Source organism: Electrona antarctica, assembly GCF_951216825.1.
Source record: "Electrona antarctica genome assembly, chromosome: 14".
In the NCBI taxonomy this organism is placed as follows: domain Eukaryota; kingdom Metazoa; phylum Chordata; class Actinopteri; order Myctophiformes; family Myctophidae; genus Electrona; species Electrona antarctica.
This window is the reverse complement of record NC_136795.1, coordinates 2,998,155-3,014,361: the sequence shown is the minus strand read 5'-3', so window position 1 is coordinate 3,014,361 and position 16,207 is coordinate 2,998,155. Positions and strand designations below refer to the sequence as shown.

Genomic DNA, 16,207 nt, shown 5'->3' with positions numbered 1-16,207 from the left:
TAATTGTTAGCCCTGAAACATGATAAATGTGAACCATGGCTAGGTCATTGTAACAGATCAACCAACAGAGGGCAGACGTAGACTTGACAAAATTTCCCCCAAGTCCAATGTTTTGGTGTGTGTGAGAGAGTGTGCCAGAAAGCTCTGTACTTTGAGCTGAACATCAACAGGACTTTTAGGACGACGAAAACGAATGGTTGAATGTAGAACGACGACCACGTTTATGTTAACCGGAGAGATGTCTAATAGCAGCACACGGCGGGGTAAGGTTATTTATAGTCTTGTTTCTTCAGATCAAACGGCACTGTATTAGAAAAATACAGGGGGTTTAGGTTAGCTTAGCTTGCTAACATTCGTTAGCTATCAACACCAGCATATAAACAACACTGCCTCGCAGTGACAGTTGGGTCCGCGATGCGTCATTAAGTTTATCTGATTAGGCCATGGCTTATGAAATTATGGCTATAAGTACCGATCGTGACCTTTGATTTCTTGATTTGATTTACTTCTCGTCAGAATTATATGATTTTCAACTTAGTTGTGGGTTATGTAATGGTGAAGGAAGGACGGTTCATGACATTTTAATCGTAAGCATAGGTTGTGGAATTATGTTGTATTTTTAATATTGCAATTTGGAAATATGTCTGTTTATCCATTTCAAGCACCTTATGGGTAATATCAGAGAACTTGAGAGAATGCCATTGTGCCATCACTGCCATGATGTCAAGTGTACATTGTGACGTCATGACATGACATCACGATGATAATGACATTATTTTAATATTATCTTTTGCATTATTATCTTGATAATATTGAAAAAATACATTTTGATGGGATGGAACGTGTTTTAAGTCGAGTCTCTTTTGAATATTTTTATTTATCCCTTTATCCAGCAGGGGGTGAAGGAGAGACGAAAGAGCCTGGTGACATTGAGGAGGAGGAGGGCACCGAGTCCAGATGGAAAGAACTCAGACTGGTGCTGATTGGAAAGACGGGGTCTGGTAAAAGTGCGTCGGGGAACACCATCCTGGGCCGAAAGCACTTCCGGTCTCAGCTCAGTGCCAGCTCCGTCACCCAGGTCTGTGAGCAGGGGAGCGCCGACCTCCTCCTCACGGAGGTCTGTGAGCAGGGCAGCGCCGACCTCCTCCTCACGGAGGTCTGTGAGCAGGGCAGCTCCGACCTCCTCCTCACGGAAGAAGAGCATGGTGCGCATAATGGCCTGGCCTTCGGAAGAAGACCAAAGGCGACGAGAGTCCTTGTCGTCGACATGCCTGGCTTCGGGGACACGCACCTCAACGCGGAGCAGACCCACGGCGAGATAGCCAAATGTGTGACTCTCTCGGCCCCCGGCCCGCACGCGTTCCTGCTGGTCGTCCCGTTAGGGCGCTACACGGACGACGAGAGCAGAGCCGTTGACCAGATGGCCCAGATATTTGGGGAGGCTGCGGTCCGTGACCACACCGTGATCCTGTTCACCCGAGGGGATGACCTGGAGGAGGGGGGGATCGATGAGTACCTGGGTAACACGGCACCTGTTGCGCTTACGGCTTTAATTGAAAGGTGCGGCGGCAGGTTCCATGTCCTAAACAACAGAGATCCCAGTGACACACGGCAGGTCAGACAGTTGCTGGGTAAGGTGGAGACCATGGTGGAAGGGAACAGCGGAGGGTTTTATACCAATGCTATGTTTCTAGAGGCGGAGGCAGCGATAAGGGAGGAGCAGGAGTGCTTGATGAGGGAGAGAGGACAGGCGGAGGAAGGGGAGGAGGAGGGAAGCAACATGGAGGAGCAGGTGAAACGTGCCAAACGAAGGAAGTGTGACTTGGAGTGGGATTGGAAGGCAGACGGAGCAGGGAGAGGTGAAGGAGAGTTCAGGAGGAGGGGGGACTCGGAGGGAGGACCGAGGGAGGGCGAATTCAGAGTGGAGAGATGGACGGAGGAGGAAAGAGGCAGCGCCTTCGGCTTCCTGAGGGACAGATGGAGGAATCGCTTCAGTGACAGGAGGAGGGGTAGTGATAATGGGGCCGTTTCTAGGCGACACTCGTCATTCGGTCAGTTCAGGAGGGAGGCCGCCCTCTCTGCCAAGGTCCTGTCGAGAGTCAAGATCCTAGTGGCTGCTGGAGCTACGGGTATGGCAGTAGGGGCAGCGTTTGGAGCATTGACCCCTCTGGCGGCAGCAGCTGGGGCAGCTGTCATGGGTAACACCGTTGGATTCGCTGCCAGTCAGCTCGCGGGGATGTCTGTAGCCGGGGGCACAGGTATCGGGAAAGCTGTGGGAGCTATAGTAGCCATAGCTTCGGGAGAAACTGCCGTCGCTCTTGGGGCAGCAACTGGCGGTGTTCTGGGGGGTTCTATGGGTGCCCTGGCTGGGGCGGAAGCTGCCAGTCCCAGGGCCGGAGCTCTAGACACCTTAGAACAGGTTAGCCTCATTGGAGCCACTGCTGTCGGAGTGGCAGCAGGGGTAGGGGGCGCCATGGGGGCTGGGGCCGCACTCGGGGCAGCTCTGGAGGGAGCAGCTCTCTGCACGACAGCCCTGACTGGAGCGGAGACCACAGCAGCAATAGGGTCTGCAGGTGTAGCCAATGCTACTGTAGCTCAGAGTGCTGTAGCATCAGTGGCCACTGCAGGCAACGTCGCCGCTAGCGGTGGGTTTGTTCAGTCCACTGGGGCTGCAGGCTCAGCCTTAGTTCAGTCCACTGGGGCTGCAGGCTCAGCCTTAGTTCAGTCCACTGGGGCTGCAGGCTCAGCCTTAGCAGATGGAATGGCTGTGAGTGCCTCCGCTGCTGCAGGGGCTGTGTGCGGGGCTGCGGGGCCCATCTCGGCATCGGTAGACCGTGTGGTCGTGTCTGATACCTGGGGTACAGTGGGGGCCACGGCACGCATTCTGACTGCAGTGGCTGAGATAGGCAAAGCTGCAGCTGGCATTGCCCTAGCCGGGGGCCTGGTGGTGAAGGTAGTGAAGGAGAAGGTCAGGAGCGGCACAGGCTCACGTGCAGACAACTGTTCAGAGAAGAAGTCTTATGAGATCTACTGGAACAAATGAGCCGCTAAAGGCAGTACTGGGTCAGAAATGAAAGGTAATTGAATAAAAGTATCAAATTAACCCCCGAGGGTTGAGCTGTCATTTTTTATTTAAGGGTGGTTTTATTGTTTATCTCGGTTAGAGTGAGGCAAAGTGTGTGCCTGTGGTTTTGTATGTTTAAGATTGATTTGCATTGCATTGGTCCAACTCATCTCCATCTGAATTAACTTGGATCCTCTGAATTTCACCAAGGCTTCCCTTCTGTCCTTGGTCTGACTAAAAGGCAGTATTTTTTGTATTGAACACTTCATTTTTGAGGGCCGATAAAACACAGTATTTGTATTGAACATTTCATTTTTGAGGGCCGATAAAAGACAGTATTTGTATTGAACATTTCATTTTTGAGGGCCGATAAAAGACAGTATTTGTATTGAACACTTCATTTTTGAGGGCTGATAAAAGACAGTATTTGTATTGAACATTTCATTTTTGAGGGCCGATAAAAGACAGTATTTGTATTGAACATTTCATTTTTGAGGGCCGATAAAAGACAGTATTTGTATTGAACATTTCATTTTTGAGGGCCGATAAAAGACAGTATTTGTATTGAACACTTCATTTTTGAGGGACGATAAAAGACAGTATTTTGTATTGAACATTTCATTTTTGAGGGACGATAAAAGACAGTATTTTGTATTGAACATTTCATTTTTGAGGGCCGATAAAAGACAGTATTTGTATTGAACACTTCATTTTTGAGGGCCGATAGCCCCTCCTATGTCCAGCTGTTGGTGTATGTGTCAACATACACCAACAACAACAACTTTGTCCTATACAAACATTAAATGCCATTGACAATGAATGGACAATTTTGAGTCTTCACTCACATCACTCAAAAATAGACAGTTTTGAGTGTTCATGTAAACACAAACATTGCGTAACACAAACATTGAAGACGAAGGTGAGGATGAAAATGATGAATGGCCGGAATGAGATGACATATGATAATAAGAGATTAAGAGACATGAATGGCTTCCATGACCTGTTGACATCCTGTCATTGATCAACTGTAGTTGACATTTTGAGTTAAGTATTAACTTTAATAAATAAATGTTCTCCACACATTTATAAGCAGTATTATATAATTATATAAGCACTTATTTCTCACACTTATTTTTCCTGTAGATGTTTGAGGTGTTCACTTATATTATTCTTTATGAAGTGAATTGAAAACCAAGCCTTCATTTCTTTTACTTTGTTTCATGTGGTGTTCATTTATTATTAGCATTAGTAATTTGATTTAGTTATTCTCTCCTGTGTTCATTATTGATTATTCACAATGTGTCTTCCTTCAAAATAGTCTCTCTCTCTGGTCTCTTTTAGACTCGAATGAATGAAATGTAAAAAATAATAATAAATATGAAGATGCACAATTATTAGCATTTCTGTATTTCTTTATATCAATCAATCCACTCAGTTGGTCTGCTGATACTTTTTTATTTATTATACTACATGCATAATACATGTGTACAGTGATGTAAATAGGTTTTCAATGTAATGAGTCCCAGGATGCAGGGATGGTCTTTTAGTTGAGTCCCAGGGACATTGTATGAGTCCCACTTCAACGACATTAGGAGTCATCATTTGCCATTTTTACAAATTGCAGCATTTAACTCATTTAATTTTATATGGTTATATTCATGTAGAAAACAGAAGTAAAGAAGAAATGATTATTATAACTAAAGCTAGCAAAATAAACTAGAATAAAATACAGTACAGTACTAGTACAGTAGTGCATCCCGTGGATGCAGAGGTTGTTGTTTTATTGTGTCCCTTAACTATAAACTGCGTTTTCAGAATGAACCCTATTTTAATCTCTGCGTGTAATATATTGTATCTGCTGGTTATAGCATTGCTATTGCAATTCAGTCTATTCCCCCAATGGAGTTAGTTAGACCTGTATGAATTAAGGGTCCATTTGGTTCTTAATTTTAACAATTCATTTAGTTGGGGAGGGACTCCCAGGGGCCCCAAAGTGTGGTTCTCGGACCACACTTTGAGAACCACACATGTATATAGCCTAGTCAAGGAGCAAACTGAGAAGGAATGAATAATGCATGACAGTAATGTAATGATGACCTGTACATCAGGGGTTCTCAACGTTTTTGGCCGGGGACCCCCGGAAATGCTTTGGCAATGTCTCGGGACCCCCGCCCCGCCCCCTCCCGAACCCCAATATAAATATAGAGACAATACACCATAAATACATACTGAAACCAGATATAATCTTTAGGGTAGGTGTATACATGTACTATGTAAACTCTTCATTTCCATTTTCCAGATTTTTTGCAAAAAAGAAAATTGAAAAATAATTTGGGGACCCCCCAAAATAATTTGGCGACCCCCCCGAGGGGTCGCGACCACGGGTTGAGAACCCCTGCTGTACATCATTACATTACTGTCATGCATTATTCATTGGTCATCATGATCTGACCAACACCAACATCTGCTGGGGTTTCTCAGGTGGGGTCACCCAGACACCCACCCACCGGCACGTGCACCATGCGTGCACCACACTCTGTTGTCTTTTCACGAAGATAGGGGGCGCGGTTTATTCAAATGACACCAAAGCTTCTGATCGTTGACGTACTATCACACCACGGCGAACGCGGCGTTCCCATTGGACGACGGTCACTGGTCTCATGACAAACAACAGCCGCGTCTGAGCCAATCCGAGCTCGCCCTGGGGCTCCCACAGAGTCTGTTTGTGAATGACGTAACGGACCCAAAACAAGATGGCCACGGTCTTAATCACAAATCGTTTGTAAATGAGTTTATTTTCAATGGGTATCTGCCTCTTTTGAGGCGGTCGGCGATGCATTCTTGTCCGGCTTTCTGGGACATTTAGATACACTTCGGATGCGATAATTCAAGTGTTGGCATTGTTGTTTAGCAGTCTCAACACAACAGTGCGGATCGGATATATCTCGTTTCCCGTTTCGTCTGTAGAGTGTAAACCCTCCCCGGTGAGGTGACAGACAGCCAGCCCGGGGGCAGGCGATCAGGTTCTGAACCCAGAAGATGGACAGTGGGGAATATATGTCAACCATGGAAAACATGGACCCAACTTTAGCGGAATTAGGGGACGAGTTTACCTTGGGGGACATCGACGGTAAGTTTAATGTGTGCAGCGATCATGTTTGTTTGATTGATTGAAATATCTATTAACAGTTTGCAGAATTACAGTACATTTCAAGCAGCACAACTCAATACAAAGACTGTTAACTGTGAGTGGACGACACCATAAAGCATTACACTTGTCCACCTTGTTCAATTCATCAAAAACATTTACAGACGTACAAATAGACACTTCTATATAGTCAAGGAACAGAACAGGAATTCATGTTTGATTGATTGAAATATCTATTAACAGTTTGCAGAATTACAGTACATTTCAAGCAGCACAACTCAATACAAAGACTGTTGACTGTGAGTGGACGACTTGTTTACAAGAGGGTCCACCTTGTTCAAATCATCAAAACATTTAGAGACGTACAAATAGACACTTGTATGTCACGTTCAGTGATGAGTGATGACAATCTCAAGTGCGTTTCTTAGGTTTCTATGTGATGGTTGGTTGGTGATGATAATGTGTCGCTTAATGTGTCGCTTCTAAATATTTATTAACAGTTTGCAGAATTACAGTACATTTCAAGCACAAACTCAATACAAAGACTGTTAACTGAGTAGCCCGTCTCCGGACCCCCCGGGTTGAGCTCCTTTGGACCTACCACGTAGGGTCCGGTCTCACCGGATTCAAGCGACATGGGATGCAATCTGATTTCCCCTGACTTAGCCCTGTGCTGCGGTGTGGGTGTCACGCTGACATATTCCAAACGAAGCATATGAACGCTATAGGAGACAACGAACCATCTGACCCCCCCCGCGAACGGCTCAGAAGCCGTTAAGTATTTTTAATGTTTGTACGACCGCTTTGGCAGCTCTGAAATTCTCTCTTCGGTCCCTCCTTGTTGACATCTCGGTTGGCTAGCTGCGCCTACGGTTGGCTAGCTGCGCCTACGAGGCGCGTAGGGAGGCGCTGCTAGCCAACCGAGATGCTGGAGGCGGTACAATGGGATGTCAACAAGAGAGAATTTCAGAGCTGCCAAAACGGTCGTACAAACATTAAAAATACTTAACGGCTTCTGGGGTGAGAGGGTTCGTTGTATCCTATAGCGTCCATATGCTTCTTTTGGAATATGTCAGCGTGACACCCACACCGCAGCACTGGGGTAAGTCAGGGGAAATCAGATTGCATCCCATGTCGCTTGAATCCGGTGAGAAGGAACCCTACATAAAGTCATCAAAATGTCAGAAACTTTAACGTAGGGTTCCGAAAGGAGCTATTAACTGAGTGGACGACCCAATAAAGCATTACACTTGTTTACAAGAGGGTCCACCATGTTCAAATCATCAAAACATTTAGAGACGTACAAATAGACACTTCTATATAGCCAAAGAACAGAACAGGAATTCATCATAAAGGAGGTAAAAAAGGGAAAAGAAACATACAGTGAGGGGGAAAAAAGGAGTGATGCTCATGTGTCCACTCACTGTCCAAAAGGAGTCCATATCCAATGCATACAGTAGTATATAGTTCTTTAATTTCTTTAAGTCATTCGCTGACATAAAAAAAGGGAATTTGACAGTCCTAATTTCAGGATTCAAGAATGCTCTTTATTATTATTTACATTATGCTGCTGGTACACAAGTAAAACTATTTCCATGTGTCTCCTTGGCATGACATCACATTGTAGCAACAATGAAATAAGTAGCAACAACAAAAATGCAATAATATTAGTTTAGCACACTCATGTCCCTTTTGTAACACACATATGCACACAAAGTGTGTGTGTGTGTGTGTGTGTGTGTGTGTGTGTGTGTGTGTGTGTGTGTGTGTGTGTGTGTGTGTGTGTGTGTGTGTGTGTGTGTGTGTGTGTGTGTGTGTGTGTGTGTGTGTGTGTGTGTGTGTGTGTGTGTGTGTGTGTGTGTTCCCTTAAAGCATTTAATCAACATTAAAAGTTTCAATCCAAACAATGTTAAATTACTATTGTAGCCTATATCTGCAAGTAGCCTATGTTAGTCATAATTGTAGCCTTCCACTTCCAGTCAATTTGGCAGCACACTGTTGCAAGTTTCTAGGCTGTGGTCTGGTCACAGTAACATGAATAAAACCCATTGATGTAATTTCTTAAATTCTTTCCATGAGTGTGTTTGGGTGCATCATCATTCACAGTTAGGTGTGTGTGGACACACAGGAACACTTCAGAATGTGACATATCATATGCTCATAATATTGTTCCTTATTGAAAGCCACCAGGAAGGGACATGCAAACCTTTAGCATTTACAGTTAGGAAGTTATTTCTTCATATTCTTCCTGTATACATTTAAAGTCTGGTATATCTTAAATGCAAACAAGGTTTTTAAACTGGCAATTTAAAAACTTCCTGGTGGGGCCTCTTTTTGACAAACTGGTTTGCTATTACTATGCTGTGATCCAAGGCTAGCACACGCATACAGACAGACTCAGTGAACAGATAGCATCACTGTCCCAGTCCACTTTTATCAAAACAAGTTTTGCTCTTTGGCACACACTGAAAGGCTGGGGCTTTAGGTGCAGGAGGTCATCCAGCGCAGAGTCACCAGATTTCAATTAGACTGGAATTTTACTGAATGCTAAGTCACCAGGTCAGCCTGATGTGCTGGTGTGGTGTCATACAATGTGGGATAAATGTGGCTACATAGGACAGGAAACTAGTATTCTCATCCTCCTCCTCACAATGGCTGATGGATTCAGAAGCTTACAACCAATAACCATGCCAGCTCAGTTGCTTTAATGGTTACACTGTTTGGGTCCTTACATGATGCCATTTATTGGCTCTAAATGCTATAAATCTAACCAGTGTGTGAGTGTGGTTAGCTTCTTCTCAAAGAATCTTCCAAACATTTACTGCCAAAGTTTGATCAAATGGACAAACTTGCCCAAAACTACCAGCATTGTCTGCCATCTGGTTTAGATCGTCCCGCTATAGGGGGCCTGTTGCATGCAGGGTACTAACTTGCAGACAGAGACCTCTATGCCATAGTTGAATACCAGACGACTCGGCCCTTTACCAACTCGCCCCTTTACCAACTCGCCCCGGGCGTACAGCCGGCGGAACTGCGAAGCCTGGTATTCCTAAAGTAACCTAAATAAACTATGCTTAAACGGTTGACCCTAATCTTATTCCTAACCTTAACCTCAGTAAAACTATGCCTAAACCTAACCCTATGCCTAAACTTAACCCTGTCCAGTAAAACTATGCCTAACCCTAAACTTATTTCTAACCTTAAACTTAGTAAAACAAAATAAAGAATATATTAAGAACCTTCGGACCGAGCGAGATGGTTTAGGGACGACCGTACCTGATACCCCATAGTTACTGTATGTAATATACCCCTTTTTCATTGTGTCATAAGATGTTCTACAGATGTAGAGATGTTGTACAGTGATGCATTGCCTGAGGAATTCACTGAGCAACTGCACTGTCTGCAGGAAGCTTGTACTTGTTATTTTCTGTTCAGCCTCAGTCTGTTAGTGAAATTAATTAACATTTCCGCTAACAGTCAAGAAGCAGCCAGGGTCCATTGACTGCTGGAAAATTGCTCTCATGTCATTCTCATAAATAAATAGCCAATCTGAAGCATTTTTAATATGAACCTAAGTGACCTAAACGGCCTGCCTTGCTATGCTTGGTGTTTCATTCAATTTCTGAAGCTTTTTGTTTTAACCCCCCAACAAGACGAAACCCCACAAGATAAAACATTAAGGCTGTTAAATAAAAGTAAAATAGGGTGCATTTTGCATCCCAAAACGCAGTTCTCTGCATCCACGGGATGCACTACTGTACTATTGTAATTTCTTTTAATTCTAGTTTATTTTGCTAGCTTTAGTTATAATAATCACTTCTTTTTCTGTTTTCGACATGAATATAACCACATGATAACCATATAAAATGAAATGGGAGTTAAATGCTGCAATTTGTAAAAATGGCAAAATATGACTCCTAACGTGGTTGAAGTGGGACTCATAAAAATGTCCCTGGGACTCATCTAAAAGACCCCTGCATCCCGGGACTCATTACATTGAAAACCTATTCACATCACTGGTCAGCCCACTGCCAAAGTCTGCCAGGTGATCTTACACGAAGAGTTTGTTGTCCTTAACCCTAAATTCACCCAGTAACATTCTACCATCCCCCATAGTTCCCCTTGCAGTTGCGCCTCCGCTTGGTTGCATAACCTATTTTCTTTGCATCTGAGCAGCCTAGGAAACTGTCCCCCAATGACGGTTTTATCTCTTTGTGTGAGGCTTGTCTAGGGATCTGGGGGCTTCAACCACAGGGGCAGCTTTGTTCTGTCTCCTATGAACAGCCTACCCCCCCCCCCCCCCCCCCCCATGGAGGTATACTGTACAGTGTACAGTATGCACATGTGCATTTGCAGTGCATGCATGTGGATTCATCATCAACCGTTTGCACAGTAGCACTCAATCAGAAAATGCCATTCGATGTAGTCTGAGCTTATCTTTTTAATTTTATTTCGCACATAGTGTAACACAATACAGTACAAATCATCATAATAGATTTGTCTTTCATACAGTATCTGATACACCTATGACGAAAAGGAGCAGGAAGAAGAATACATTCTTATAAATACCTGCCCCCTTTTCACTTAAAAGTTAGTTTACTTTATTGATTGGCGCATACACATCTAAACAAAACAAAACAAAAAAACAAAACAAAAACAAAAGTCTCTCGAAGTACTACTGTGTGCAGCTGTGCACATTCTGCCATAAATGTAATTAAATGTATCTCAGTTGTAAGTCAAGCAAATCTATTGTTTTGTCCTGCTCTTAACGGCACTATATTCAAATATGACAGCTGGGTCTATAATTTATCAATGTCACATCATCTTGCTGTGATGATGTTACCCTGGCATTAACCCATTTTGGACTGAAGTCGATTTAAAAAAAAGGCTTTTAAATCCTAACAGTTTTCTGAAAAACCCATGTTTCTATGTCGGTGGTGCTCAACCTTTTTCATGTCAAGGACCCCCAGAATTATCTCTACACGGACCCCCATCTCAAAATATGTAGTTCCAGGGGACCCCCCCCCCCCCCCCCAGAAGCCAATATTTGAGTTAAAAATATTCGCTCTGAAATATATATTCAAAGATTTGCACCACATTTTCACGACTTTTCAAAAATAACAAACCTACAAGCTCGGTGCCGCGCTATGAGCTTGTAGATCTGCTATTTTTCAATAGCTAAAGTAGAACAGAATGCTTAAAACGCCAAAAGGGGTTCCCAATCCCACCCAAAATGGGTTAATTGCTAAATTATTTATTATACTATATTCTGAGCCTTGTTGACAGTACTAATGCCATGAATGATTGATGAACCAGGACCTTGGTGTGTTTCAGTCAGTGTGGTCTTGCTCTGTACACTGGGTTCAAGGCTGTGGGCTGTGTGATGGTTTTACTACATGTTGGCGACAGGTTAGACAGCTCGATGGGTTGCTATGGTTACTAATGGTCACGTGGTGTTGGGTGGTACGTCAGACAGGTAGTAAAGTCAGCTGTTCGCCGGTGGCATTTCATGAATGGAAGGAGAGGTGGGTGAACGACGGGGTAGTCCGACTTTGCTGACCGCTTTACAAACGCTAAGACAACACCATACAAGACAACACCATGCTGCTATCTGTATTCTCTTTGCACAACGCACTTTGGTATGATGTCGCTAAATCAATTGTTTTAATATACCTTGCTTGATAAATGAACAAAACGCAATACACTGGAGAAGTGAGTTCTTGGCACGCATCGCGTCTGGCAGTACATTTCCCCGCTTTTAGCCTCTCGGTGGCTTAATACGTTTGTCGCCTTATACTACAGTAACTACACTATGAGACATATTCAAACAGCAGCTTCTCTACTGTCTTCAACCTCGCGTGGAGCCTATGAGACGATTATCAAAGTGTCACAGTCCAAAAGTCCTGCGAGAGAAGAGACCACCGTGACCCGCTGTAGTGTCGGCCATGTACTTCAGTCCTAGTCCATGGTTTCTGTCCATCCATGGTCCAGTCCTAGTCCATGGTTTCTGTCCATCCATGGTCCAGTCCTAGTCCATGGTTTCTGTCCATCCATGGTCCAGTCCTAGTCCATGGTTTCTGTCCATCCATGGTCCAGTCCTAGTCCATGGTTTCTGTCCATCCATGGTCCAGTCCTAGTCCATGGTTTCTGTCCATCCATGGTCCAATGACCCCCTGTAGTGTTAGCCATGTACTTTAGTCCTAGTCCATGGTTTCTGTCCATCCATGGTCCAGTCCTAGTCCATGGTTTCTGTCTATCCATGGTCCAGTCCTAGTCCATGGTTTCTGTCTATCCATGGTCCGGCTGGCTTTAACTGATAACCTAAACCTGCATGATGGGGTAAACATAAGGGAAAAGTTGACAGCCTGGCTTACTCAATACTTCACACAAGTATAAAATAAATGAGGCTTTAATTTTGAGTGTTGGGGCTCGGACAGCACCCTTCAGCCCACTGATGCTGCCATCATGCCATCCAGAATGATGTAGACTGTAGTGTGTTGTTTGGTAAAACTGTCTTCTCTGTTAGAGCCTCCCATCACTATAACAGTCTCCCTACAGAATGATGTAGACTGTAGTGTGTTGTTTGGTAAAACGGTCTTCTCTGTTAGAGCCTCCCATCACTATAACAGTCCCTACATAATGATGTAGTCTGTAGTGTGTTGTTTGGTAAAACTGTCTTCTCTGTTAGAGCCTCCCATCACTAGAACAGTCTCCCTACAGAAGTAAGAGTAAGACCTTCCTATTCAACCTTTGTGGCTTAAAGCAAACCAACTTGTAATCATGAGTAAATATCGGCTCCATTTGTCACTGGTGTCACTTCTCACATTCCACTGTAATTGCTGTGTCCCGGTAATTGTCCCTGTACCATGTTTATTTGTCATTGTATTGTATGTGTGTTTTTGTATGGATAGTTTTAAGAGCTTGCTCAGCCTCAGGCACTACAGATAAATTAACTTCTGGCTAACTCTGGCCCATTTACATGGATTTGAAAAATGGTACATACATTCATCCCCAAATTGGAATCACATGTTGAGGGCAAGTGATTACACGCTTTTCAGCAATGCTCAAAATGATTTATTTATAGACTCCACCAGGCGACGGCATGGGGTGATGTTTTGCACTCAAGTGTGTGTGTGTGTGTGTGTGTGTGTGTGTGTGTGTGTGTGTGTGTGTGTGTGTGTGTGTGTGTGTGTGTGTGTGTGTGTGTGTGTGTGTGTGTGTGTGTGTGTGTGTGTGTGTGTGTGTGTGTGTGTGTGTGTGTGTGTGTGTGTGTGTGTGTGTGTGTGTGTGTGTGTGTGTGCAGCTAATCTCTGATATTACTCCTCCAGATTCTGTCCAAAAATACCTCAAATCGTTTCACAGTATCTCTATAGTCATGTGCTCAAGACGGATCTGTCCGATATTTCATATTCCATCCTAATTAGCTAACATTGCCTTTCAAAGATTGCAGGATTGGCCCGTTTGGAACAAAAAGCCTCAAATCATGAACGCAGCGTGCAATTTACGTGAAATCTTTCACAGACTTTCCTACTAGGCTGAGGAATATATTCCACCCTTTTCACATTGGCCAGGTGGATGTTTGCAAAACACATTCTTGCAACAAAATGCCTCAAATCATCCAATTGCCATCCAAGGCGTAAGAAGAAATGGCACCCTTTTCACATTAGCCTATTATAGCGCCACCAAGAGGCCACAACCTGACCTGGCGTGGTGGAGACCTGTGCCCAGAGGGGCACTTTCTTCTAGTTTAATTTTATATTTATTACAACAATTGAACAGCACCCGACCCGTCCATCATCTGCTTGGTGCGCTGTACAGCTGGTGCACACTGCTGTTTGTCATGACTGTGCAAATCAGCGTATAGTTCTTATCTACCGTGAAACTGTCCTTTACCTCAGTGCCATTGTCTCTCAGGGCCATCAGTATTAAATTACCTTGGATTTGTTTTTCCAAGGCTAGCCATTTGAAGGTCTTCTCCATTTAGCTCTCACTCTTTGCTCCCTGAATCATTGCCAGAACAGTAGCTATTTGTGACTGTGATGCCGGTAGAGAGAGAGAGAGTGTGTGTGTGTGTGTGTGTGTGTGTGTGTGTGTGTGTGTGTGTGTGTGTGTGTGTGTGGGTGTGTGGGTGTGTGGGTGTGTGGGTGGGTGGGTGGGTGGGTGGGTGGGTGTGGGTGTGTGTGGTGTGAGCGCACACCAAGTCAATGCCACTACAAAAAAAACTCTTAATTCTCACCTTGGGGCAGTAAACAAAGATCACTGCAGAGTGCTGGCAGTCTGGCACTGCACTCTATCTTCTATGGACCACAGGCATGTCTGTAATTTAACGTACGAGCGCCGCAATTAGTCTTTCTTTGCGGGACGATATCTCACTCAAGGACACTTGAGAGAGATGAAGATAATTTCTTGTAATATAGGGTATCACCTCCTGCCATGTTTATATAGCAGGCAGCCAAGGGTGCAAAGTAAACGAGGCCATTTAATTAACCACAAGCACAGGATCATTTTCTTGACGTTATGGCAATAGAGCGTCGCAGTCCCACCTCCTTTCATGACGACGCCAGGCCCAGGAAATAATTCCCAAATAATTCCCAATGCATTTTCCTCATAGACATTTAAAAAAGTATTTATTTAAAGACCTTATAAGCGTCGTACGAAGCCAACTCGAGGTGTGACAACAACAACAACAAAAAGTGTTTTTTGTTTTTCTTCTTTCTAATTATTTGTTCGGCCCAAAACATTGTGTTTATTGTCATGATTCGTCACAACAAGAGTTGGCTTTGTCCGCAGCGTAAACGTCTTTAAATAAATACTTTTTGAAAAGTCTGAGGAAAATGAACAGGGAATTATTTTCCGGGTCTCTCGAGGGGGCGGGGCTGCGACGCTCTATGGCATTATCTATGTGTCCAGGAAAGGCAGACGGAGAGCAGGGCAGTGTTGATTTTGTCGACTAAAACTAAAAGACGAAAAAATGTTCGTCGACTACCTTTTTTCCACTGACACAAAAACAAAATGGAAACTAAATAAAAACTAAGCTATGAGGACTAAAACTAAGACTAAATATACTGACAATTTTCGTCAACAAATAAAAACTAGACTAGAATGTTAGGAAGGGACTAGTGGACAAGAGTATCCAGTATAAGTCATTTTACACTTGGTTGCATGCTGAAAATAGCCGATCTACAAGCTCACAACGTGTCGCGCTGCAACGCGTTGTGTGCTTGTAGATCGGCTATTTTCAGCAAGTGTAAAAACAGTCATTACGACGGCATCAAAGCCCGCCAAAATACATTTTAGTTTAATGAGCTGTAGATTTAGTCGACTAAAATCTTATGATATTTAGTCGACTAAAACTAGACTAACACTAAAACATTCCAGGTGACTAGTAAAATGTGACTAAAACTAAATAAACTATTCAAGAGACTAGGACTAAAACTAAAATCAAAATTTGCTGCCAAAAACAACACCGGAGCAGGGGAATGACATGCAGTCGATCCAGGGACACGACGCTGAAGATGGCATGTTGCACCCATGTGTGATAATAATGAATGAAGCATAGGCTACATTGACTTGACTTATTCCTGTAGGCTCCTAGGTGGAGCATAGGCTACATTGACTTGACTTATTCCTGTAGGCTCCTAGGTGGAGCATAGGCTACATTGACTTGACTTATTCCTGTAGGCTCCTAGGTGGAGCATAGGCTACATTGACTTGACTTATTCCTGTAGGCTCCTAGGTGGAGCATAGGCTACATTGACTTGACTTATTCCTGTAGGCTCCTAGGTGGAGCATAGGCTACATTGACTTGACTTATTCCTGTAGGCTCCTAGGTGGAGCATAGGCTACATTGACTTGACTTATTCCTGTAGGCTCCTAGGTGGAGCATAGGCTACATTGACTTGACTTATTCCTGTAGGCTCCTAGGTGGAGCATAGGCTACATTGACTTGACTTATTCCTGTAGGCTCCTAGGTGGAGCATAGGCTACATTGACTT

At 44.0% G+C, this 16,207-nt stretch overlaps 2 protein-coding genes across 7 annotated transcripts in view; both read left to right on the top strand.

Moving 5' to 3' along the window:
- Nucleotides 1-58: 58 nt before the first annotated feature.
- LOC306936208 (uncharacterized protein) lies at nucleotides 59-2,683 on the top strand (the record flags this gene model as incomplete). The annotated part of the gene is made up of 2 exons (XM_079519701.1): nucleotides 59-263; nucleotides 897-2,683. Coding segments are annotated over exons 1-2 (1,857 nt in total), but the record flags the coding sequence as incomplete, so codon positions are not given.
- A 3,125-nt stretch (nucleotides 2,684-5,808) lies between these two features.
- The window catches only part of srebf2 (sterol regulatory element binding transcription factor 2), a 44,701-nt gene continuing 34,302 nt past the window's right edge, over nucleotides 5,809-16,207 (top strand). For all 6 annotated transcript variants that reach the window (XM_079519380.1, XM_079519379.1, XM_079519378.1 and 3 more), the window contains exon 1: nucleotides 5,809-6,194. In XM_079519380.1, the coding sequence (XP_079375506.1) occupies nucleotides 6,104-6,194 (91 nt within the window). In that variant the 5' untranslated portion in view covers nucleotides 5,809-6,103. The remainder of the gene's footprint in view (nucleotides 6,195-16,207) is intronic.